The following is a 25425-nucleotide window of genomic DNA, read 5'->3' as shown; positions in this document are numbered from 1 at the left end:
ATTCTAATGGGAATATGGCCTCTTTTCCCACGGACAATGAATTAAAAGCAAAGTCTGTAGACGCCATCATCTCGTGCAGGGGATTTTTACTGTTCAGTTGCTTTCTGACTTTCTCACATCATGGTGCAATTAAGACATATTTTCATTTCAGTTTTACTTCCCATATGCAAAGCCAATCATGCCAATGAAAGCAGAAGTCAATAGGTTTCTGTTGTTATTCCTTTTGAGACTGAGATGAGAACTCTTTTTTTTTTTTTTCTCAGCAAAGCTATCTTCAAATGAATGCTCAAGAAAGCTTTCATCGAACAAGTCCTTTCATCTCTTTTTAAAATTTTATTTTTATGGAAACCTTCTGCAAAGAATACATAAATAATGCCATATTTTAGAAACTAAACACATCTTGAGCATGAGAACCATGGAAGTACGCACTGATGTATCCAAAGGAAATAGATTTTCACCCTGTGCTGAAAGTTTGGAAGACATGATAGACTTTGAAAAATTGACACCTATTTAATAAAACAGTATTAAAGCACATAGAGAAATACAGTTTTCACTTTATATGTTTTGTACATTTCCTGCAACCTCAAGAACAAAAAAAGTTGCTACAGTTGTATACTAGAGGAATTTGGATACACGGGTATTAGTTATTTTGCTATAGTTCAAGTAAAGTTTGAATTAGAGAACAGAAAAGAAAAACATTTCCTAGGAGTCTCCTATTGTAACTTACAGGTTTATCTGCCTCTTGCATTGTGACCACACAAAATACAGTGTTACTGAAAACAAACTGGAAAACTTCAGGACAAATTTATTACAAACTAAACCAAGAACAAGTTTGGTCCCTAGCATTTGGAAAAATGTGAACTTGCACATACTTCCATGTATTTGAAAGTAAAAATACAAGCTAAACTTGCCCCTATTCAAACTTCTGGTTGAACTTCTGATGCTCTAACATACTAGTTTTAATGATATTTCAAACCATAAGCCATATTTCTGGGAGAAAAGGATGACTAATACTGTCTCTACAAATGACTGTTAAAAATTTCTGTTGAATTACAAACTCTAATTGGCATTGAATGTAATTTAAAGATCTCTTGCTGAAATGATGTTGATATGAAAGTTTGTTTTCCTAACCTAACTCATATTAGGACCCAGTAGAAGAGCACTAATTTCAAGCTTCTAAGGAAACACAACTTACATGTTAAAACAAATCGCAACAGTAAATAGAATACAGTTTTAACTACTAGCTGGCATTTAACAATACATTATCTCCTATATTTACATAGTGCAGAACAATATGTTTTCTTGATTACAACTGATTCTTTAAAATTAGACCATTTGGCTTTCATAAATAGTTAAAAGTGGTGCTGTGTAACCGAATGGACCCAACGATGTTTAGACATGGTAACTTCTGAGAGATGCAGAACTATGTCTTAATACACAGGCATTGAAGGCCATACCATAACTCTGAAGTTTAATATAACTTTTGACTCACATAATTTTTGAATTCACTCACATATCACCATACTTGCCATCATTATACTAGCATCAGTTATTTATGCCACAAATGGTGCTCTTTTGATTTTTCTCTCTGCTCTATAAATATTTTCTAGCAGAAAAGTGTGTGCTTTAGCTGTGGCAAAGGTGGTGTGGCTGACTGACTTTTCTGGCTTTTCCCAGGACACGGAGAGGCAGGGAAAAGAGATAGACAGATGCACATCCCTGTCCTCCCTCCAGCCTGCCGGCCCCCCCCCCCCCCCCGTCCCACCATAATGAAATTCAGAATTTGTAACCATCTGGCTTTCATGGTATTTTCCAGATCCACAATGTGGGCATGCTTTATGCGTGGTTACATAACTGATAGGATTTTTTTTTTTCTTTCATGGAAAGGATTTAACAAGTAGTTGCCTACTGACCACTCTTATTACTACATTATTAATACATTATTAATAAATTATTAATACATTATTTTGAACTGTTTTCTAGTAAATAATAAACAAATTTAAATTGCTCTCTACCACGGTGGGGTAACTTGGTGCTTTTGCAAAACGGTATTCAGATTTTTCCACTAGTCAAACAAAAAGATGATGAAACAATTAGGTGAAGGACAAATTTACAGAATTAAGCAGTCTTCAATTCAGATTTGAGTTTCAAAAGAAACAGGAGAGCAACAATGGACAAATATGGCTATGGCAGTAAAAAGAAAGGACAGAATTTAAGACTGTTTCTTTTACCCCAATCTTTTTCTAAGGTTCATATTGACTGCTACTTGCTCTGAATGATTCACCTGTGACCTAATAAATTTTATCATTAGGATAATTCCAAGGACATGTTACTGGTTTTGTCCTTGTTTTTTACAGCCTTCTGAAATATTACCACTGTAAATAAACACATTCACCTTTTCTCTGCATTCAGCATCCCCAGAAAAGCCATTGTCTGTAATTCAGCCTCTGTATGCTAACAAAATATTTTACCATTTGTTGGAACATGAACATGCACTTCCTAGAGCTACATATAAAGATACTATTATTTGGTCACTTACAGACGTGTTTCTATAGGAATATCTTGCTTCCTCTTGCTGCTGTATTGGACTTTGTTGCTCCAGTTGGGTTTTAATTTCATTTTAAAAGGCAAGCCTTGATTCAGTGCGAGGTTTGCGGAAGAAAATGGCGCGGTGCTCATGGCTGTACAGGTCATCTCCTTTCATTGTGGAGGACATCTGGTCTCTCTCCATGTAGTGGGAAAGAGGACTGCCTGGACTAAATAGGTATTGTGGCTTATCCCCAGCAGGGAAGCAAGTACCACAGCAGCTGCTTCCTCATGCCTGCAACCAATGGGATTGGGCAGAGAATTGTGAAAGTACAAATGAAAACAATCATGGGATGAAATGGACATTAATGGGTTGGTAGGTAAAGCGGAAGCTGTGCGTGCAGGCAAAGCCTCTCAAGGAATGAATTCTGTTCCTTCTATAGCAGGCAGGTCTTCTGCTGTCTCCAGGAGAGCAGTGATAGGGACGTCATAGTGTCATGATAGTGCCTTGGGAAGACAAGAATCATCGCCCCCAATGTCCCTGGCTTTCCTCCCCTGTCACCCAGCTCTACATATTGAGCGTGATGCCGTATGGCCTGGTAGGGCCTGTTGGGATTAACTGTTTGCTCCCAGCTTGTTGTGCCTCTCGTGCTTCTTGTGCTTCTTGTGCAATCCTACCCTCCTCACCAGCATGCAGCACGAGGAGCAAGAGAGGCCTTGACTGTGTGTAAACCCTGCTCCGCAATTACAAAACCATCTCTTTTGCTATCAGCACTGTGCTCAACACTGCCAGGACCCAGGACATCCCTCTGACACTGTCATCCACAGCTTTTAGAGCACCAGGTGTGGAGGCTGAGAACATGATTTTAGTTTTGGGGTGGATCTTGGTGCTGCATCCCTGCCCTACCCCTTCCCCTTGCCAGCTGCAACATGATCTGAGAATCTGAGAATAGAGATGCTCTTGTGGGATCCATTGTGGGCTACTTGTTGTCATCTGAGTATGAAATAAATATATCAGACTGAGTAACAGCTCCTCCTTTGAACTTCAGTTTCTTTATGATTTCATAACCCCTATGACCCGCTAAGAAACAGTGTACTCAACCAAGGTAAATAATAGGAAACAGAAGAGTTTTAATGCTTTGTTTAAACTGCAAATACATCTGGTTAATTTACAGAAGAGTCTGCATCCTTCACAAGGAACACCCACCATGTATTTTCAAAGCTCTGCTCTCCCTCTTTGCAGTTTTAGTGGAGTTAAACTTTAGACACATTTGATGACATGACATAAATTTGTGCATTACTTAGAAAATGTGCTTCAAAGATGGGTGAAACATGTCAGTTAAATTACTGCTGAAATAAGTGTGGCAGGTATTCACAAATTTGAATGGGTGTATGAGCAAAAAATCAAAATATTTTCCATTGGGAAACAGGACTAGTAACCAATGGGAAAAATATTAAAAGCAAGGGAATTTTGTAACATTTCTGGTATTTCTGTGGAATAGGATAACATCTATAAAGTAATTTGTGACTGTATTGTGTAAAACCCCAGACAATGAATTGGCACATCCACTGCTTTGCCATAGACTGTGTCAGAATCAGGACCAAGACCAGTAACTGACAGCATACTGAAAGAAGAAGAAAAGATAAAATAGTAAGAATTCATAAGAGCTCTACTAAAAATAAAAAGCTTTGTGTGCTGACAAATGTAATTACTTCACAGTAATATTAAATTTACATTCAATGCTCAATATTTCATCACTGGTTCAAGTGTTTATCATTGTGTCTATTTACTCTAGATTGTTTGTGGATCCTTTCCTCTGTTGAATATTAATTATTGGTTGCATATGAAAATAGTTATTTAACTGAACAACTTTGGCTGCACCTTCTGAATTGCAAGAAGTGGTAAACTATTATTTTTGTCATTTTTTCAGCAGGTAGTAGTATAGAATGCAATAGTGGGAAGTTTTGCAAGATCAGGAGTTTTTTAGAAATGAGCAGGAATAGCAGGATCCATACATAAGCTATTAATTTTTCACAACCATATAGTTCTATCTGCCATTATTTTAAAGCAAATAATAAAATACAGACTAGAATTATTTTGCTTCCAGAATTATTTTGCTTTTTGTTAGCCAAAAGGAGAATCCACTGATAAGCTGTTTTGGTTTGGTTTTTTGGCTTAGTTTTTTTTTTAATGGAGGTAGAATTCTTTGCGTGTTTGCCGGAGTATAATAGAAGAAGTATTAGGTAAGGTAATACTGTTCTAGTTCTCTCAGCACTGCTTTGTATAGCTGAAGATTTTGGGACACTGCCTAGCATGTTAGAGTCTGCTTTGATTTAGAGAATTGCCTTTGCAATTCCAAAAAATATATAACATGAATCAAACAAATGCAGGCAACAACAAGACTTCTTCCAAACTTGTGTTAAGATTTAAAACTTTATTTTGAATGTTTAGATCACCACAAACATGGAAACTAGTAGACACAAATGACTTCTTATCAGTTTTGAAACAAAATGTTTGCTAAAGAAATTGCAACAACACATTTTCATGACAAGAACATACCTTAATATTTCATATCTACATATAAAAGTCATGCATTTTAAAGATCTCTTTTGGCTAGATTGTGTTTTCTGGGCGCTAAAATTCACTGTGGAACTTACATGTTTTAAATATTTTGCATAAACATTTTGAACAGGCTATTATAGTCATACGACATTCCCAAATAAAACACAAAATGTAATAAAGCTTTACATTTTCTTGTTCTACCTTATTTTTTCCATATTAAAAAAAATAATTCTATTTGTAATAGCAAAACAAACATTTTAAACCAGCTCACACGTATGCAAGATATGTAAAATCTAATAGTAGAAACAAGGATGGCAATGCAAGGGTACAAAATATGCTCTCTTTTGAGTCTGTGGTCCTTGAGTAATATTGCTTCTGTTCTGGCCTTGCTTTGATACATGCAAGTCCATGAAATACTTCATGGCTTATTACATAGCAGGTGAGGAGTCAGCTGGGAACTAAAGGAATATGGTCCTCAAGCCTAAACATTGGCAGGTACTTGGTTTATTTCCATCTTTGCTATACAATTATTCTATTCTTGCTATGAGGCACATTCAAAAAAAAAAAGTCCAGGGCTAAATTTCAGCATGTAGTATCTTTGCAGTCAGTACATTTTAAGTAATTTAGATCCCCTATATTGTACTTCCGCAAGATATTTTACTACATAAATAATTCCTCCAGTTCAAACAACAATGTTAAAAGGTTCTATATATAGCTTTTATTTTTCTCTTTGAGATTCTGTCATAATACTATGCTGGCTGCTAAGGCATGTGCCACTCATGATGACCTTTGGCACCGGTGTGTTAGCATCTGAGGGCTTTTGACCTCTGTATGTGACCCATTATGCCTTAACGTTGATAATTTTTCTGATTTTCCAGCTTCATCCATGGAATCCATTGCTGTGATGTTGAGCACCATCAGCAAAGATTTTTACAAAGAGTAAATGTATAAATATTTATAAAAGTCTTACTAAACATAGTGCTTTTAAGTGTTTTGCATCCCTGATGTGGAAATATTTTTTGATCTATTGACAAACTATCAAGAAAGATGCACTTGGCTGTATAGGTCAAACCAGGCTTCTTTATGTGTTTCAAGGAACTATTTAAGAATGCGAAGAGAGTCTGACAAAACACAGAATGAGCACTGGACTGTGACAGAGGAGATCTGCTTTTGTTCCTGGGTCTGTCACTGTCCTGCTGGGCGGTCTATGTGCAGTTGTTTCCTCTCTCTGTGCCTCACTTTCACCACCTGAGAAGTTAAGGAAATGATGTCGTCATTTTTGCAAAGTGCTCTGAGATTTCTGAAGCAAGAGTGTTGTGTAGAGCCTGGAATTTACTGATGATGAAGAGCATTAATTTTTCCATGGTCTTTCCAGTTTTCTCTTCTTAATGCAATAAAATAAAGAGCAAAAAAAAATCTGTCTCTTTGAAATCAGTAGGAGTTTCACATTCAATTCTACAGGTGCCAGCACTTCTTCTGACTGCATGACAGAAGTTGTGCTCCCCTCTGGACAGCACTAGTAGCAATTCTTTTGTATGCTATTACTCTACCTCTGAAATATCTGCACATTTGCTAGAAATGTGGAAGATAAGCAAGCAATAACTTCAAAAGGAACAAGGTAGCAAACTTTAATGCAAACATTGCATTTGAACATCCCCTGGAAAATATTTATAATGCACTAGCATGCAGGCTAATAATATTAGTACTCGACTTCATTTTCCCATGTTTCTTAACATAAACATTTACTAAAAATATGGTAGGCTCTTTTTATTGGTTCAAAGCAGTTCCTAAGGTACAAATTGAGACTTACACAATTTTAATGTGTCGTCTAAAAATTGTTTATGTGCTTATTTTATTATAGATGGCCTTTTTCATCACTAGGATACATACTTCAGTCATTCATATTAGTTTTTTAAAAAGCTTTGGACAGACATCCAGGAAAGCTCACAATTTTTTTTCCCTTTCAAAGGTTTTGAGAAGAGTATTTTTCCCTGACAGGATGTTTAAACAATGTGTTTTCTATTCTGAACTTTGTATTGCATTGTAACACTGTTCTGACTGCAAAATATTCCGGATCCTGTAGTGCTTATCCCAAAAAAAAACCATTTTAGAGACTCTTGTGGTCACTAACTTCAGATATATATTTGGTTCTATAGTCACAGCAGTTCAAATCATTAGTTTAAATGGCAAATATAAAATACTTCAGACAATATAAAGGCAATAGATCTCGTAGGGCATGAGCATAAACCCTTCTAATTGGAATATAGTAATGTAAAGAAGTATCAGTCAGCTAATACAATAATTTGTATATTATGCCAACCCCACTCCAAGGGTACTGCCAGTTCAAAAGACATTGCATTCATTCACTAACCACACCATGTGTTCACCTAACTGGCAGCAGCACTAGAACTGAGTCTCTCCCACAGAGCCTCTCGTAGGTGACGACCCAGTCAGCTCTCCCTGGGGAAGCTTTCTGGTTTTATCCGTGCACCATTCCATCTGGCACTCTCCACAAATAAATGTTTGTTCTTCTGAAATATATTTGGGCTGCAAACTCAGGTCATCCTTGAAACAATGAGCCCAGAAAATATGATCTCCAACTTACACGACTTGGCTTTTCCATGATCTTCAGTTAAAATACTGCATCATACTAGAAAGAAGTATCATGCTGGGGGCATAGAGACAACATCTGTCCCTTTCCGCTGCTATCCCCACACTTCCTTTTACTGTGCAACAGTTAATTTATTCAGGTGATCCAAGACTGTCTTATGCACACTCTCCCGCCAGTCAGTAATTAAAATGACATAGAATTTTTCATCCACAGCATTCTTTAAGGAAATGGTTAACACCACCAGCATATATTTGTATGTTCTAGGTTTCTTTACTACCACTTCTTTGTTTTTCTTCTGATATTACACATTGTTTTCTCTTGCAATTATATGCAAATTCAGGTAATATTAAGTTGTTTTTCCAATCTTTCATATTATGTGAATGATGACAATTCTTTTTTGTAAATAACAAAATAAGGTATTCCAGGAAATCTTTTGTTTTCTTCCTGATATGCTTTAATTGATTGTGAGACTACACATATTTTTATTTTTCCATTTTTTCAAAGCAATTACAGTACCTTATTTCTTCGATTTCCAAGTATTTCTTTGAAAACAGATACTAATAAATAGGATCTTGCATGGTTGTTTGCTGTCTATGGGTTTACATGCGTATTGTCAGATGAGACTTCACAGCTGATTCCTGACAGTGCAATTTCACATCACCACACATTTTCCTTTCAGCTTCTCCTTCCTTTTCTGTTGCTTGCTCTTTTTGCCATCAATTTGCAAACTCACAGTCCTGCGTTTCTCCAGGTTTAGCAATTCTTGGAATAACTCTTTCACATTGTGGTTTGTCTTGGCAGAGGTCTCCATGAAGGCACATTTCCACTTCTTAGCCATGGCATCTCCTTCACTGCTTTCTACCTCTCGATTTTGGTTCTCATCATTTTTGTTCCCCACCAGCATGATTGGAATGCTTTCTATGTCTCCTTTAATCTGACATATTTGCTCGTAGATTGGCTTGAGTTCCTCCAAGGACTGTCGGCTGGTGATAGAGTAAACCAAAATAAAAGCATGTCCTTTAGAAATAGAGAGACGTTGCATGGCTGGAAATTGATGGCTCCCGGTAGTGTCAGTTATCTGCAAAGTGCATATGCTCTTATCACAGCTGATCACCTGCCGATAGGTGTCTTCAATGGTAGGGATGTAGCTCTCTCTGAAAGTGCCCTTCACAAATCTCAAGACCAAAGAACTTTTTCCCACTCCTCCAGCTCCAAACACAACTACCCTATAATCGTTGCTTTGCTCAGGCATGTTTCTCTGTGTGTGACTTGCTCAGCTAGGGGGTAAAACCTAGGAGAGAAAGCAACAAAAACAAGGAGAGAGACATTACTACAGGTACAAGTGTGGAGTGCATGCTCTGATATCCTTCCCACTAAGAGAAATAAATATAATGTGAGTGATGGCAGTTGTACTAATTTAATAAGTCTTGCAGGGGGTTACAGAATTATTTATTTCAGTTGTAAATTAGCGTTTGCAATCCAGTCTAGACATCTCTGTTGTTTCATGGTTGATTTTTAATTAACATGATGTGTTTCAGTATTCTTCCTACTGGACTAATATTAACATAACTAAAAAGTTGCATCTGTGAATTTCTAGAGGGCCTTGCTTGAACAAATTGTAGAAAAGGAATTATCCTTCTATATCGTAAGTAGATCTAAAATAATAGTCAAAATTGATCACTGTACGACAGTCAATTACTCTGAATTTTACCCCTTTTCAACAGTTAAGGAATTTATTCCCACTATGACTAGACTACAGTTCTAAATGACAACTAAGATGTATTTGTGGACTATTCAGCAATAGCACTTATTGACCTTTGTTTTTAACTCCATGGGAGCACGTGTCCCACTTCAGTGTGTTTTGCCACTGGCATTTCAGGTCAAAGAGTACATTTTGATAAACTCAGATTGCTCACATTCAGTCTGCCTTTTTATTCCAATATTTATGTTGCAGTAGATGATATCCGACACCAGACTAGCTATACTTATCAGAGAGGCTCTGCAGACATATTCATAACATTTTTAGTGGCTTGTATTGCTAAGGTTGGCAAGGGCATATGTCAAAGGTCACAAAATTCTGTGATTCCTGCAGTCAGCTGCCCTTGACAAAATCCATCTGTGTATAGTCGGACCACAAATATGGAAATAGTTTTTAAATAAGAGAAATGGTAAAATATTCACATTTTTACAAACTGTAGACGTTTTAGATTTCATTTAAACAAAGTGAAGATTAGTTTGTCCTCCCATCAGTAGCAGCTCAAGGGGTACATAGCACATCAGTACATACAGTCTTTTTATATTTAATGACATTTAGGCAAAAAACACTTTAAAAATGAACCCTAAAAATTGAAGAAAGCATAGGGTACTGTGCCTCTTCAAACTGGTGTATATAAGGGGTACATGTGGAAAAAAATGCAAAATTTGCTGCATCTGTATTTGTTCTGAAGAAAATGGGCAGGCTTTATAGGGAATTTTGCCCAAGTGCCTTAATGGCACCAAGTGAATAAATTTGCCTGTTGTAATTTTGCTTGGGCAGCAATAAATCTAGAAGAACCCAAAGAATTTATTCCCTTTTGAAAGCAAGCCTTCAAGCTGTTTCTTCAATGCAGCGGAAGGAGTCACTGCATTGCAGGGGGTGATTTCAAGTTACCTTTTACCTGTCGAGCAGCAAGACAATACTGATGGTTTAGAGGTGTGGATCTTAGTGGACTTCCCATGCCCTTATTCTTGTTGCAAGCTCATGCCAAATTTTCTGTTTCTGCATTTTGATGCAGTTGCTCATTATGCCAGTTAGGCTTTAAGCTACGGCAATGCATGCTGCACTAATGTCTTCTATTTCTGCTCAAGCACATCCTGATGTAGTTATCTTCCTTTTACAGGGCATCCTATAGTGTCCTTATTTTAATGTCTGAGTAAGCTGAAAACATCTGTCCTTACATAATTTGTTGGATGAAGGAGTTGTACTTCCTCATCTGCCATACCACAGGCAGAACAACCAGTGCAACTGGGGATGCTGATCCCGAGGCAAAGTGCAGAGCTGCCACAGCTCTGTCTACCCAGCCGAGCTTCAGGCAGAAGGCAGCTTCACCCCTTCAATCTCTCCTGTGCTACATTCACTGTCACTCTGAGAGGCTTGTTTAAATATAGGAAAGGTTGATAAATAAGAGTGTTCATCCTCAGGCACTGAAGCAAAATTGTTTTTCTGACAGCAGAATTGAAGGAATGGAAAGAAAAGGTAGCCTCAGAAAAAATGCTCATGTATGTGTTTGTAGAAAATGCAAAACCCTCTGAGGAACAAAGAAAATGAGTGAGCAGCTCATTATGTTAAAAAGAAAGGAAAAAACATAGCTGGAAAAAAAATGAGGGGAAGAAGCTAGCATAATGCTGTTCCACTGAGAATAAATCTGTATGTAAGAACAGCAGGCATGCAAATTTGGAACAGTCTTAGAGCTTACAGTTGTGGATGACTGCACAGAATGAGTTACCATAAGAATTACAGTTTAATAATTTCTTGTAAGTAAAAAGGCAAGAGAGCAATATCTGCAAATTCCACTTCAGAAGCAGCTTAAGCATTGCACAGTCATATTATATGTATCCTAGGAATTACAGCACTAGGAGAAAAAATGCACTATGAAAACTTTTACTAAGAAAATCAGTGAAATGTGGACTAGAAAAGTACAATTTTAAAAGCTAGCTGACTGTACTCCTGCTGTATTACACTGTATACTCTAAAAATACTCAGAAATCTCCAAGAAAACTGACACATATGGTAGCCCAAAAAATAGAACAAATTTAAATGGGACACTTAATGGTCTGAAGTATTAAGCATACAGAAAAGTTCTAAGGGGTCTTGAAACAGCATGGTAACAATCTTCAAAACATAGCAGGTTGTTGCAAAGACCGAGAATGTAGTGAAAAAAAAAAAAGGTTATGTGCTTGCATTGTAGAACAAATTCACATTAGACAATAGGAAAACTTCACACTGGTAAGAATAGCAGGTCTAATGTGTAGGGAGATTTTGCAGATATTCTTCAGAGATTGCCATAGTATCAAAGGATAATTCCAATTGGCAGAGACCTGAGTAGTTTCTGGTCCAGACTGCTATCACAGCTGGGTCAGCCATGACACCAGAGAAGGTTGTCTATCCTGTAGAGACGTGAAAATCCCCAATCCTTCCGACAGTCTCTCTGGGAAACACACTCCAATGTAAAATTACCGTCAGGATGATTTTTTTCCCCTCCTATACCTAATCTAAGGTAGTCTCTCAACACATACCTGTTGTCTCTCCTCCCAGCATCTACTGTTGTGAAGAGCGCAATGCCACCTTTTTGATGGCTTTCCTGCAGGTGTTGAGGGCTGTGCTTTGCTGTCCCTTGAACTCTGCCTTCCCCAGGCTGAGCAGGCCATGGTCCCTGAGCCTGCAGAGCCCTGGACCCCTCGTGCCCCCCCTGCCCTTGCTGCAGTGTCTCGGCTGTTTCCCGGCTGGGGGTGCCCGAACCGGACAGACGGCATTGCTGCTGTCCCGTGAGCGCCGGGCACAGGGGGATTGTCACCTGCCTCACGGGCTGGCCCTGCTCCTGTGCACACACACGCACGGGGGGATCTGCTGCAGCCGGGCCACTGCCCAACATCACCATGACCATCACCATGACCGTGACCAGGAGCACCGGGACCTTCTCCACAGAGCTGCTCCTCCCCAGCCAGGGTGACTGCAAAGGAGCAGTAACCTCAGTCAATATTTGGTCTGTGATCCTCAGTTTTGCCAAAATAAAAAGTACAGATTTTTATACATTTTTCACGCTCAGGAACTAAAAAAAAACAAAAAAACCTTCCCCCCCCCCCCCCCCCAAAAAAAAAGCTCACACAAGTCTTTATGATCACACACAGAAAGAATTCCCCAAATGTTGTTTATCATTTTTTTGTGTTCTCTATGTGGATCTGCTCAGAGTCTCCTCCAGGGACAATCTCTCTATATGAATGTTGGACTTGCACACAAATGTTCATTTTTTAATGTTTTTCATACCACCCTCTTAGATTACTGAATTTCTTTGTCTTAAAATGTGTTAACTGAAACACACAGGAGGAAAAAATAAAGTATGGCATTATTTAATCAGCTTGTGGCATTATGGCCAGTGAGGGTATGGAAAAATTAAATTTAAAGTCTGACTTTTCCGTACAAGATAATTTCTGATTCGGAAAACCAGTCTTTCATAATCTGCACAGAAAAAATTAGCTGCTTTTTACATGTTAGAATGGACTTATTCTGTAATGAAGCCTCATTTGCTGCCTTTTCTGCTTTCACAAACTACAACAGTGAAAACATGATCTCTAAAGTGTCAGTTTATCAACACTACACTTATTTGAAAAGCCAAAGGAATCTTCATAACATACATTCATATCCTTCATTTTGAATTGTCTGACTACAAAGGTCAGCAATGAGTCTCACAAAACAGTGACTCGGTACCTCTGCTGACTTAGCTATGTTTCCTGCAGATACTTTGCTAGCACAAGGCTGGAGCTGCTCTAGTTCAGCTGCTGCAGGTGAGCTTGATGGGCTATTCACCGGGGCAACATATTTAACCACTGCCTCCAGTTCCAACTTAGCTGCAGGCCTTTATGTCAGTCTGCAGGCATTCCCAAGATATTTCTGATATGCCAGGTGAAAGCATTGAAATGTTTTTCTGACAGAAGGAAGCAGTTCAAGGTCTGAGTAATTATGACATAAAATCACTTATCTAATTATATAGTGCATTTTATTATTAAATATATGTATTTTAAATGTCTAAATAAAGTAACTCATGTTACAGATTATGCTCCTCATAGTTTAAACTCCTAACATTCATTGGCTGTTTAATTAATTACATGTGAGTATGCTAGCATTTAAGAAATCATTTATACTGATCCTTTACTTAGCCACTGCACCTCCACAGTTCTCTCTTATTTTAATTGGGTTTTTTATAGTCTAACTTTTTTGTCAAATGTGTTTATGACTTGCCTGCAATGTGGGTATTTAGGCTATAGACATGCAATAACAGCCAAAAGCTATAGGAAGCCTGAAAAATAACTTCTGAAACTAATCTACTTGAGTTCTCTTAGAGCAATCTGAGATTAGAATCTCACAGCTGGTGAACTCTTTCAGTTTATGCTTGAAAATAAGCACAGAAAAGAAATCAACCTATCTCCAATGTTTCCACTCTTGGGTTTTGTTGCAAAAGATTTTCACCACGTTTGCATTGTTAGACTACCACGAAATGTCACAAATTGTAAGTTTAGTTGATATTTTTTTTACTAGATTATATCTTTTAGTGTCATATTCATTTTAAAAAACAGTGTGATGTTGCCTTTGCTTTCTGAAGTCAGAGGCTTTGATTACATCTTAACTGATCCAGTTTCTTGAGGTCTTATGATGTCCTACTGAGATGTCAGTCTGATATGAAATTCAGCAGTTGTCAGATGCTGTGTATTAATTTCCTGAATTTTTTTTTTCCTCAGGTAGAACCATTTCATGTCAGTCATGGATTTTTTTCTTTTTTTTAAGCTCTAAGGCGATGTCTCTGTTTATATTGTCGTTGTTATTGAGAAAAACCAATAAAGTACAGGCAATACATTTAGTTCAAAACCTCGCCTCAGTTTAAATTAACAGTCCGTAAGGCTATCCAGTGATGACACCACGACACAAAGATATGAGGTGCAAGGTGAAGAATGTAGCTATAGATAAGACATATTACAGCAGGACTGTAAGATCAATGTCCATTTCCCAATATCAAAGGTGAAAAACGTCACATTATTTATATGAAAGAGGAAAAGAGCTCTGCAAGGATCTTTTTCTTGTTGTGCATATAAAGAGGCATTTCTCAGGGAGTATTTTCACCATATCTGCTAATGAATATGCACTTTAAGAATGGGGACTTTGCTACGTCCAGCGCCTTCATCTTTTAATATATAAAATCCATTTAATATAAGACTTGTTTTTTCATTCTATTCCTTTGCTTGTATTATTTGGTCTTCTCAAGCCAAGGGAAAGTTGGGCACATTTGGAGACCAAATGATAACTGTTAAAACTACTTTTTCCTACAACATGAGGTTCTAATGCATAGGGAAAGAACTTTTTTATTCTTATGTGAAACAAAATGTTCTTTGAAAGTCTGCTTCTTGATGATCAGCTAGTCTAAATCATGATGGGTTTTTTTTTCACTGCATAAATGCAGTAGCACTTTTTATTTATGTTGTTCTCAACAACAGTTGGAGAGAAAAGCATTTATAGCTTTTCTTTCCAGCTATAGAAAGATGACCGGAGAGATTTCCTTACAAAAATGGCATCTTCTTCACAAAAAAAGTACTGTCATAAACCTGCTGATTTTATGACACATTGTCTTTATTGTGAAATTTGCTTGATTATCTGAAGGTAAGGAATAAAATCAGACATTTTTATTATTCAATGTATTCATAGAAAGCAAAAATTCAAAATAAAAATTCAATTTGTTTAAATCAAAACAGATTTCATTTTAGAGCTAGGTTCTCTACAATTTGGAAACGTTTCAATTTGCACGGAAAATTAATAATTTAGAATCTTTAATCTGAAATTAACATCACAAAGTCTTTTAGAGAGTTCCCTAAGAGGTTTTGTGGGTTTCCTTCAAGACCCTGGCCCAACACAGAAGAGAAATAGAAAGGACAGGAGGCTTTCAGATAAATTTGTTGCAATTTTTTTCTCTGTATTTACAGGAGACTATTGTCTTAAGAGCAGCTGTATGTAAAGGAGGTAGAAGCCAGCCTCTGTGCTGTCCTGTAGTCATCACACTTACGCTGAAAATCTCATTCCCAAAACAATGCCTTTTCAAAATTGCTTGGTAAAAGAAATAAATTATGAAACCCTTGGTAAAAGAAAGAAATCCCCCATGCACAGTTGTGACTATATGAAAATCTTTACTTGTTCTTTGGCTAACATATGGCTAGCAGATGTTGTGGCAGAAATAGTTTTGCTAGGCAGAAAAGAACTGGAAAAAAGAAAGGGTGGAGACAAATAGACAATGTTTCCTGTAGGAACTACAGACAGCATGGATTTTTGGAATTAGGCTTAACTAAAGTGGCATTGCTTGTTGAAGACAGCAGGACAGGTGGCAGAAGAATGAATGACACAGTAGGAATCTGTTGATTCCCTTCCCCGATGAGGGTTCATGTGCAGAAAATGAAGAAGGTGCTGGACCTGATCCAACAAAGAGCTTTACACATAGGGACGCACTGAAGTTGTTTGCTCTGTTATTACCTGAGAGCTCTGTTGCCCCAGAACTAACTCTTTTGTAACAGATATGTACTAATGAACCATTACTGTAAAACAAGATTCAGCTTCATTGAACACAGTCACTGTGTAAAGAAACAAAATAAAACCCCCCCCAAAAAAACTTTACTTTCAGTTAGCATCAGAAATATTATGCTAAATTTATCCAGGATGGACAGGTGAATACATTTACCACATTAAAAAAAGCCTCACTTTGTGCAGAACCAGAAATATTATTCTAAGATTATCCAGGGTGCATAGGTGTCCTATTGGTTGTTACTTCCTATTTAGCAGCTTGGTTAATCTTAAAATTTAAAAGGGAGAATTCCATGAGAGTTCCTGTCTAAATTCAGGCTATGCTTTAGGCATGTCAGATACTTTCTTGATTTATCTACTTGAGTATTTTGGTAGACCAGTGTCTTAATCTCTAAGTGCTTATAATCAAAACTCAGAAAGAAATTACTCAGAAGAGTTTCCATATGTGTAGTTAGGTAGTCATTAAGCAACACATAGAAACAAAAATGTCAAAAAAAAGGAATTCTATTTAGCTCCCTTTGGAACTGCTTTTTTTAAAGTTTTCTTCCCAAATGAATTAACCAAATACCATAGTTCTTCCTCAGTTTTCAAGTGATTTAACTTAACCAAGGAAAGATGGAAAGATCAACTAAAACATCATATGTGTGCCTTTCAACAAGTAAGACATAATGCCATTGGACAGACCAGTATGATTAGAAACCAGAATTTGTCACACCTGCAAATGCAGGATCAGAGACTCAGTGTGAATTTTCAGCCCCTCTGGTTTCTAATAGTAGAATCATTTTTGGTATTGAGCAAAGGTTTTACATGTTTCATGAACTTCTGCTTCTCCAGCTGTACAGTCGAAAAAAAATAGGTTCTGACTTATGGATCTCAGTATTGTGAGATAAAAATCCCAGCATAGACAAAAAGCTATTTCCATTTAAATATTTACACAGAAGAATTGTACATTCATGGAAGACTGTTTTCCATTCATCAGAGGAAACACGGAAGACTGGTGGCCATTTTGCCTTTCACTGTAGTTCTCAATTCCGTAATGTTAATGCAATTTGAGACTACTTATGTAAATCTTCTGTAGAAGCAAAATTATTAAAGGTTAAGTATCTTTTTATGACATAACTCCTGTCATTAATTTTCCTTGCCTGGCTTGGAAGGATAGCTAGATTGCTGTCCTGACCACTGGAATATTTCTGATGCTCCTTCACAGCCCAAATAATATTCCATTCAAAGCAATGGCTTAAACAGAACATTTTGCCACTAGCTTGTTGGCCAATTACTTGGGAACAGTCAATGCAGTGGGTTTCAGGACGCAAAATGATCCCTGATAATTAATTAAGCAATGTAATGCAGTTACTGATATGTTTCCAGACACTACTAAGAAGCCTGTTCTTCTACTGAAATTGTTCTGCAAATCCAAGTATTTTGAAAACCAGCAATTAAATTATAATTGTGGACTACAATATAGTAATAGCACCTTTCTGATTGTTTATAAATGTTCAGTACTCCAACTTCCACTACTTTCAATTGTGAAGTAAGACAAGTAGGTTTAGCCTTAAGAGAATTTTTTTCTATGCATGTTTCTTTTCATTGTAGTATTAAAAAAAATTCATAAAAATTATATTTTGAAGATGAAAACACACTGAGTAACACACTGTAAGCTTTGTGTGTACAGACTGAGAAACCGGTAATGTTATTTATTTGGGTTAACTGCAATATTTTAGTTACTGATAGTAGCTAATATTTGATTATTTAAATAATTAACTCTTTCAGAAGAGATAAAATTTGTCAGCTAAATTTTCAGTGAAGAATATAAAAAATAAACAAGTAAAAATAAAAGAAGGGAAAGTGTTCTTTTCTTAGCTTCAGATTAATTATAAGAACTACTGGGCATTTTGGGAAGGAAACAACAAAATCCAGTCTAGGAATGGATTTGCCCTTTTCATATGGTTTCTTTAATATATACATATTTTGAATGAGGAAACTGAAAGGCTTAAATAGCTTCAGTTTTGAGACACCTTTTCAGATTCAGCTAAAACCAACTTCATTATCTGCAGTCAGGCTGATGCTGACTGGGTTTTCCTGCCATAGCATATTGCAGACCTGCATAGCCAGAGACACTAATTTTAATATCAGATAGAGAAAAATCAACATTCACTTAAAGTCCTTTCATCAAGAGGAGGTGTTCCTAACCTCAGTGTGAGTCAAAAGTGCATTTGTCACAGACTTGACACACACCTTTTCACATTTTATCTTTACTTGATACCCATCTCAAGAATTATTCTTTTATCAATACTTTGTGATTGAAAACTAATCAATATTTCTTTTCTCAACAAGGTAAATTAGAACATTTTCTGCTTCAATTAGTATGTACATCTGCATAGACACTCAGGTGGTCTTTTCCACTGCTCTTCCAGCAGTAAGGTAATTTAATGCATGTTTTAATTTTAATGTCACAATAAAAATGCAGTGAAAAGTATCTGTTTGATACTTGGAAACATCTGTATTTAAAGTTAAAATCCCTAATAGAAAAAAATTTTTAGAAATATTTTCTCCTGGTACATTTTTGGATATTGGTAATTTAAAAAGGAAATTAATATTACTAATATCCATGTTTTACAAGATTGCCATTTTTCTTCCTCTTTTTAATATTGATTGTTGCTCAATTAGTCGTAGTAATACAAAATATTAAGGGAAAATTAATAAAAATGTGGAATCACTCTAACACCAAACAAAATGTCCCACAGCGAATACTGTTTCAGCTGACATGTAAGAATGTCCTGATGCTCGCACTAAGTGTGGGAGAGGGCACATTCAAATGCAGCCCATTATGTATGACAGAAGAATTACTGAGGAACACTGTGAATTGAATGCAATCAGTGTAGAAAATAAAACCATTAAAAAAAAAAAGAAAAAATATAAGTTTATAAACACAAATAATGAGAGAAAAAGGGACTATGAAATTGGATGCAGTCTTTCTATAGGAGCATCTTTGAACCAGAATATTGTTTATTGCACATTTATTTAAAAATCTAGCTTTGGGAGAAATAGCACATACTCTGTCACAATGAAAGTCCAAGTCTGATTTTTCATACATGATGCTGGGATCCCTACATGGGTAGCTGTGTTGGTTAGCACAAAAGAAATCCAGAAAACAAAGTTATCAGGTTATCCTCAAAGGAAACTAGAAACAGTGCTAGTAATGACTTCAGGACAGCAGCATGAGTTCATATCCAGCATGCTATTTTTATTGGCACTACAGAGACTGCAATGCTGGTGTAATATAATCATGACCACTTGGCCAGAAGGAGCCTCTGAACTCCAATCAACTTCCTAAGAGCCCTGGTCTGCACTGTGAGAAAGTGATATTACTCAGCCTGAGGTTCATCAGCGCTTGTGAGTCTGCTGGTGTAAACAATAGTGCAGCACAGAGCAGAAATATGTTTTCATCTGACTGGTGTGACATACCAGGAAAATTGTATTTCTTGTTTGCAAAGGGACTCCTTAGTGCAGGCGACTTCCAGAGAAAAGTAAAAATGGTATTCAGTACTGGAAGAGACTTTCTGGATTATCAGATTCGGTGCTTTGGCTTTGCAGGCAACCATTTCACATAATCCCTTCCATCAAGTTACAACTAAAAGGTATTTAAAAGGTTTTCTATATATTACTTCAACTAGAATGTAATTTAAGAACCTTGCTGCTCTAATGGTTTGAAATCTTCCAGCCTAAGTGTATTCACAGGTCATTTATACCAATTCATTCTCCTCTCTTACCAGGAATAAGGATAAATAGCTGCATATCACACTCATTCCCCAGACCCATGGGACCATTGATTTGTAGCTGTGTGGCTGAACTTGTTCCATGTTTGTACAGTTCTTCATGCAAGAGTCTCAGATATGCTGTGTGTGGTGTGAGAGAGAGCAGGAAGCCTGGAGGAATATCACATTTCATAGCTCCAGAACAATGGCACAGAACCCATTCTGCATTAATTGGGTACTACCGCACTTATTGAGGACAGACGGCCGCAGAGAGCAGCTCCTGAGCATAACTGAAGTCCATTAGCGAGAAAAGTCAAAAAGGGAATGGGAGGGGGGCAAGCCAAGATAGCCCTCTAAAAGCCAGAGTTAAATATGTTGAGACCTGCAAACATTCTAGATAATGGTAAACTGTAAAGCTTGGCAAAGATACAACAGCAGTCAGTTTCATCAGCCGTGTCTGCCCTGAAAGGAGTGGGGTGTACATAGCTGCACACAGCCTACATAGCTGTATGTGTGTGCATTTATAAACAGGCATATATGAGTCCTCTCACTAGAGTCTCACTCATGAGAACAGGACATTCAGAAAATTCTTCAAAATTAAAATGCATCCAATTTTGTTGCTCCATTCTGTGTTCACCCTTCTGTGTCCAAGTGGTGCAGCATACAGAGCATCCCACATTTCATGGGGAAGATAGAAAGGGATAAAGTGTTATCAAATCTGATTCAGCAGCTCTCAGGCACTTGAGAATGGTCTTTCATGATTTATTTTCTTTCATTCAGTTGGGAGAGGGACAATCTACAGGGAAAAAAATCCTGCCTGTCAGTGGGATGCTGCGAAGTTGTATGTGTCTTGAAGAAACACCTTGTGTTATTTTATTCAGACTCCACATTTTTATATTCTTCTATCAGTTAAGTAAAAATGTAGCTTTCATTTCAAAGAAATAAAAAATTAATCTCTCCTTAAGCCACTGCAGAGGCAGTTCTATAAACTAGGGCAAAATTCAGCACATTGAGCTTTAATGAAAGGCAGCTTGAAAAAAAGGTCATTACTAGCATCCCAGCACAGAGAAAAATGATAGTTAACTGGTCAGTGTGTCTATGACCAGCATCTGACTTCTTTGCTAGCCCCAGTTTACAGCATGCCATGTTCTCTACAAAAGATATTAGCTTGGAGCATATCTTGCAGTTGTAACTCAGGCAAAACTCTACCGACTTCAGAGGAAATTCTGCCCGAGCGAGCATTGAGGATTTTGGCTGAAGAAAAGGAAGAGCTCGAAATTCCATGCAGAGCTATGCCCATTGCGCAAGGTAGTGTGGAAAAACAACGGAAAGAAATTTGCCTGTGTAGGAGCAGAAAGCTTCAAACGCTCTTCAGTTTCTGCCTGTCATTGCACCAGCTCCGCTCCCTCTCTGCCCTGGGCTCCCTCCAGCAGCGAGGGGGACCGGGGGCCGCGCTCCGCCGCCCGCAGCCTCCCTGCCCCGCTGCCCGGGCCGGCTGTGCCCGCTGCCCGCCCTCCGTCCCGCCTGCCCCGTACCTGGGTCCTGGGCACCGCTCCTGCTCCTGGATCGCAGCTCCCTCCTCCTGCTCCTACGGGCGCGCTGACTCCAGCCGCTGCCGGCGCTGCTGCCTAAATGGCGACTGCAAAGCTCGTCCAGGCTTTCCGCTGCCACCTACTGAACAGTTGTGGAATATATGTATGTGTGGGCGTATGTACACATAGGCTGTAATGTTCTGGTTCTCTCAACCAATGTAGTAGATTTTAACAGTTAGTCTCTAAAGCCTCGACACACGCTCTAGTTTGTCATTTAAAGCTGTAGATTACGCTAACCTGAGCTCACAATTCTCCATTTCTTTCAGTTCTGAAACAGAACAAGCCTGTCTCTTTAAGTTAAAAAGCTTACAAAGCCTTTGGTGAGGCTAATCCCCCGGGCAAAAAACAGCATAGCCCTATTCAGATCAATGGAGCTGTGCTGATTTTTATTACTTGGAAATTTAATCCCTTAGGTCTCATATTTATTCACAAGAAACCCAAACCTCCCCCACAAAAAAAACCCAAAAAAACCCGAAAGCCAAAAACCAAACCAGCAGAAAGAAAAACGTGCCTTTAAAAATAGCTTTTGTCCAACATAGCACCTCAGAATTTAAGTCATCTGAAACAAATCAGATTTTTTTACTTCCTGACAGCACTGTCAGGATAAAACAGGATTGCTGAGATTTATAGACAAAGATAAATTAAGAGGTTTTCTCCACTTTTAATGGTGTGGACATTTTTTTTCTGGATTTTTTGTTTGTTTGTTTGTTTGCTTGGGGCTTTTTTGTTAGTTTGGTTTTGGTATTTTGCGTTTTGGGGTGTTTTGATGGGGTTTTTTTTTGATTGCTTTGTTTTTTTGGTTGGTCTTTTTTTTTTTTTTTTTTTTTTTTGGTGGAAAAATCCAAATGCAAAGTCCAGTGTCTCCTTCAGCTGTTTATTTTTAAAGCAGCTTCTAACACTTTTCTTTCCAGGCTAAAAGTGAGGTCCACTGAAGGTCTTTGAACTGTCACTGCAGAAAGGAAGCATTGGTACAGGGTCTCTCTATGAATCTGGGTGAATCCCCAGGGAAGGTGCATGGAGCCCTCGATCTGCTCAGCTGGTTAGCGTATGGTGCCTTAAACACCAGGACTGTGGGTTCAATCCCACAAGAAGAATGTTAGGAGTTGGACTTGGGGATCCTTGTGGATCAGAATCATGTGATCTGTGAGATGCTACCTTTATAAGCAAATAGCAGGGACTATGGCTCTTCTAAGCCAGCTGCCAACATGTAGCTGAGTTGTGACATAAAAGGGCTCTGTGCCCATCTTGAGGAGCACTGCCCTGTTGAGGGCTGGTGGCACCCAGAACCTGTCACAGCAGCAAGGAAAGGATTCAGTTTTTATGCTTGCTGTGACTGACCAATTGAGCAGCTAGCTTCTTACAGCTTAAATGGCACCTTCAGTGGCATTTAAAATATATTTTGTTTGCTTTTTAAAAATGGATTTGTTTTGATTGCTTTTATGAAAGGTTCATTTATTGTGTTAACGCTTTAAGTGAACGGAGAAACGAAGACGTTTCTCCTCTATGTGTGTTAGGATACATGATGACCTGCAAAATATGGCCTGAGGAAATAATTTGCATTAATGTGCAGTTCTGCTACAGATTAATCCTGAGCCCTGTTCCCACAGGCTCCCAGGCAGGCAGCAAGCTGTGGAACAAACATGTGCTGCAGGCCTGCTCCCAGAGCCTGACACCAAAGCCCTGCCTTTGGCCTTGTCACAGCTTCTCAGCAATACCTTAATCCTGTGTGCATGGAGACTTAGCTGATTAATATCTCAAAAAGAAAAAATTGTACAGTAAACTATAAATTGTCATCTAATTATATAATTACAGCAACACAGCAATGGTCAAGCTATAAAATTTATAATATTGCTCAGGGATTTTGCCTGTGATTTTTCCTGATTCTGCCCATGGCAGCATGGATTCAGAATCCAGACCCGTTTATTTAATAAGTCAAAGTGCTCTTGTATTTACAAAGAATATGGCTTCTCAATAATTTTCAAAGGTTAACAGATTTCAGTCCTCAGTGAGTGCATCCTTATTGTGAACACATCTTTCAATTTTCCTTAAAAACAGTGCAAGCATCTGGAGAATTTGAGAGTCTTGACTTGCCACAGCTTTCAATCACTCAGTTCATACTACAAGTCTGGGGAAATCTAGTTCTTGCACCCTATTCTAACAGGATGGATGTTCAAACTTTGAAAACATACTTTTTCAAAATGCTGATTCTTTCCAAAACTGAATTTATTTCAAATAAAAGTATAGGTATAGACTGTCTTCATTCTTTCCTTACCTGTCCAAGAAACTGAAATTTTTCATGTACAGGTTGCAGATATGTACCTCACTGAGAAACAAAATGTCCAGCAATTTCTACATCTTCCATCAAGGCTCTATTCCACCAAAACCACCACAATATTTTTCTGATTAGAAGCACAGTACTGAATTGCCATGCTATAATTCACTGTAAAAGAGTTTTGTGGGGGATTTCCCTGACTATCTCTGCTAAAAACTAACATGGCAGTTACCCCCATCACTGAACATTTTGTAAAATTTCTGCTTTAAATGGCATTGTTCAGGTGTGCCAGGCAAGACAGACTTCCAAAATCTTAGCCGTGCCTCACCTAATAATATTACTCACATGGGATCCCAGCAGAGAATCCCAGATAACTACACCCAGGTCCATTCCACACAGGCCAGCAGAGGCACAGCTGGGTAAGTATTTTCCTGCCCTAAGCTGCAGGGAGGTTTCATTTCTCTGGACGCTGATGCACGTGAATGTGGGTCAGAATGGACAGCGTCTGTTTGCAGTGAAGGTCTGCCCTTCTCCCAGTGGCACCAGAGAGCTCCACTCTATAAAACACAGACTGTGCATCATCTGTTACTGCATAGAAGTGAAAGTGCAGAAGGCAAGGGCACAAAGCTCTACCAGAGTATTTCTGTAACAAGCTTCCCTCATGAAGAAAAGTCTTAGGCAAGCTACGTAATTGTCAGGTTTCTGTGCTGCATCCGAGCTAGAGAGGGCATTTAAGGAACAAGAGATCTGCTTAGTTAGCAAAATATGAGCTGCCTAAAGCTTGAATGCACATTTAGCACAAACCTGCATGAATACTGAAAGTACAGCTTTTGAGTCAAAATACAATCCATGGCCTATATACTGCACAGGAAAATGAGAAAGTCTTCTGTTTCCCTGGAAAAGATTAAGATGTAAAACAGTGGCTCACATGTAAAGATTTTGTCTCTGCAAGGCAGAACAAAATCTTGGAGAAGGCAGCAGAGAGCAAGGACTAAGCTCAATTTTTTCTGTTCTAGGATGGTTTTCCTCCTGTTATCCTGTTTCCCTGGAATGATTTCACTAAACCACAAACTGGCTAAAATATATCCCTTTTCTTCTGCATGTTTGGGAAGGTACTGTCTTAGTTATGCAAGGTCATAAAGAAATTTAGTTCCTCTTTCCAACCATCCTTCAAAACGGATGTAAATTTAAATTCATACTTTGGTATCTTCCTATGCTGTATTTAGTTGTACTAAAAAATTAGCTAATCTACATCATCAGTATGCGAACATTGCAAAAGATTCTAAGATTCTAGCATCAGAAATATTTACTGGAATTTTGTCCAACAGGGAAAAATTAGTCTTCAGAAAAAAATTGTTATTAGGAGTGATTCTCCAGGACAGCTGAGTGTCGGCAGTGGATCTTTTAATGCCCTGTATTTGCTGCAGTAATTAGAGTCCTGCTCTTGCTATGGTATGGCAGTAGGCACAAGACTGTATTTTGTATTTGTGCACTACATCTGAATACTAGGCAACTTCCACCAATTTGTAAATGAAGCATAAAACTTCCATGATATTTTTAGTGCCTGCATACTGCTTAGAACCTGTAAAACTTAGAAAAAAACCAACCACTTGTCAACTAACTAATGCATATAATTAAAAAAATATAATAATCAAATTATTTACTGTACTTTTCCTGTTCATCTAAGTGCATCACAGACAATTTACAATGAACCAGAGGTGTAGGTGACTACCTCTGGTAGAATTACATCTTATGTATAAATCAAATGTGATGAAAACATATGTAATGTGTC

General features: G+C 37.9%; 1 protein-coding gene across 1 annotated transcript; it reads right to left on the bottom strand.

Annotated features, from left to right (window-relative positions):
- Positions 1 to 5011: 5011 nt before the first annotated feature.
- On the bottom strand, positions 5012 to 21406 carry DIRAS2 (DIRAS family GTPase 2). The gene is made up of 2 exons (XM_058823681.1): positions 21305 to 21406; positions 5012 to 8991 (listed from the first exon to the last, which is right to left on the bottom strand). The coding sequence occupies exon 2, from the start codon at positions 8950 to 8952 to the stop codon at positions 8353 to 8355; it is 600 nt and encodes a 199-aa protein (XP_058679664.1). The 5' UTR covers positions 8953 to 8991; positions 21305 to 21406; the 3' UTR covers positions 5012 to 8352.
- Positions 21407 to 25425: the final 4019 nt, after the last annotated feature.

This window comes from Ammospiza caudacuta, chromosome Z (genome assembly GCF_027887145.1).
Source record: "Ammospiza caudacuta isolate bAmmCau1 chromosome Z, bAmmCau1.pri, whole genome shotgun sequence".
NCBI lineage: Eukaryota > Metazoa > Chordata > Aves > Passeriformes > Passerellidae > Ammospiza > Ammospiza caudacuta.
The sequence above is the reverse complement of the archived record's forward strand: the minus strand, read 5'-3'. Positions and strand labels throughout refer to the sequence as shown.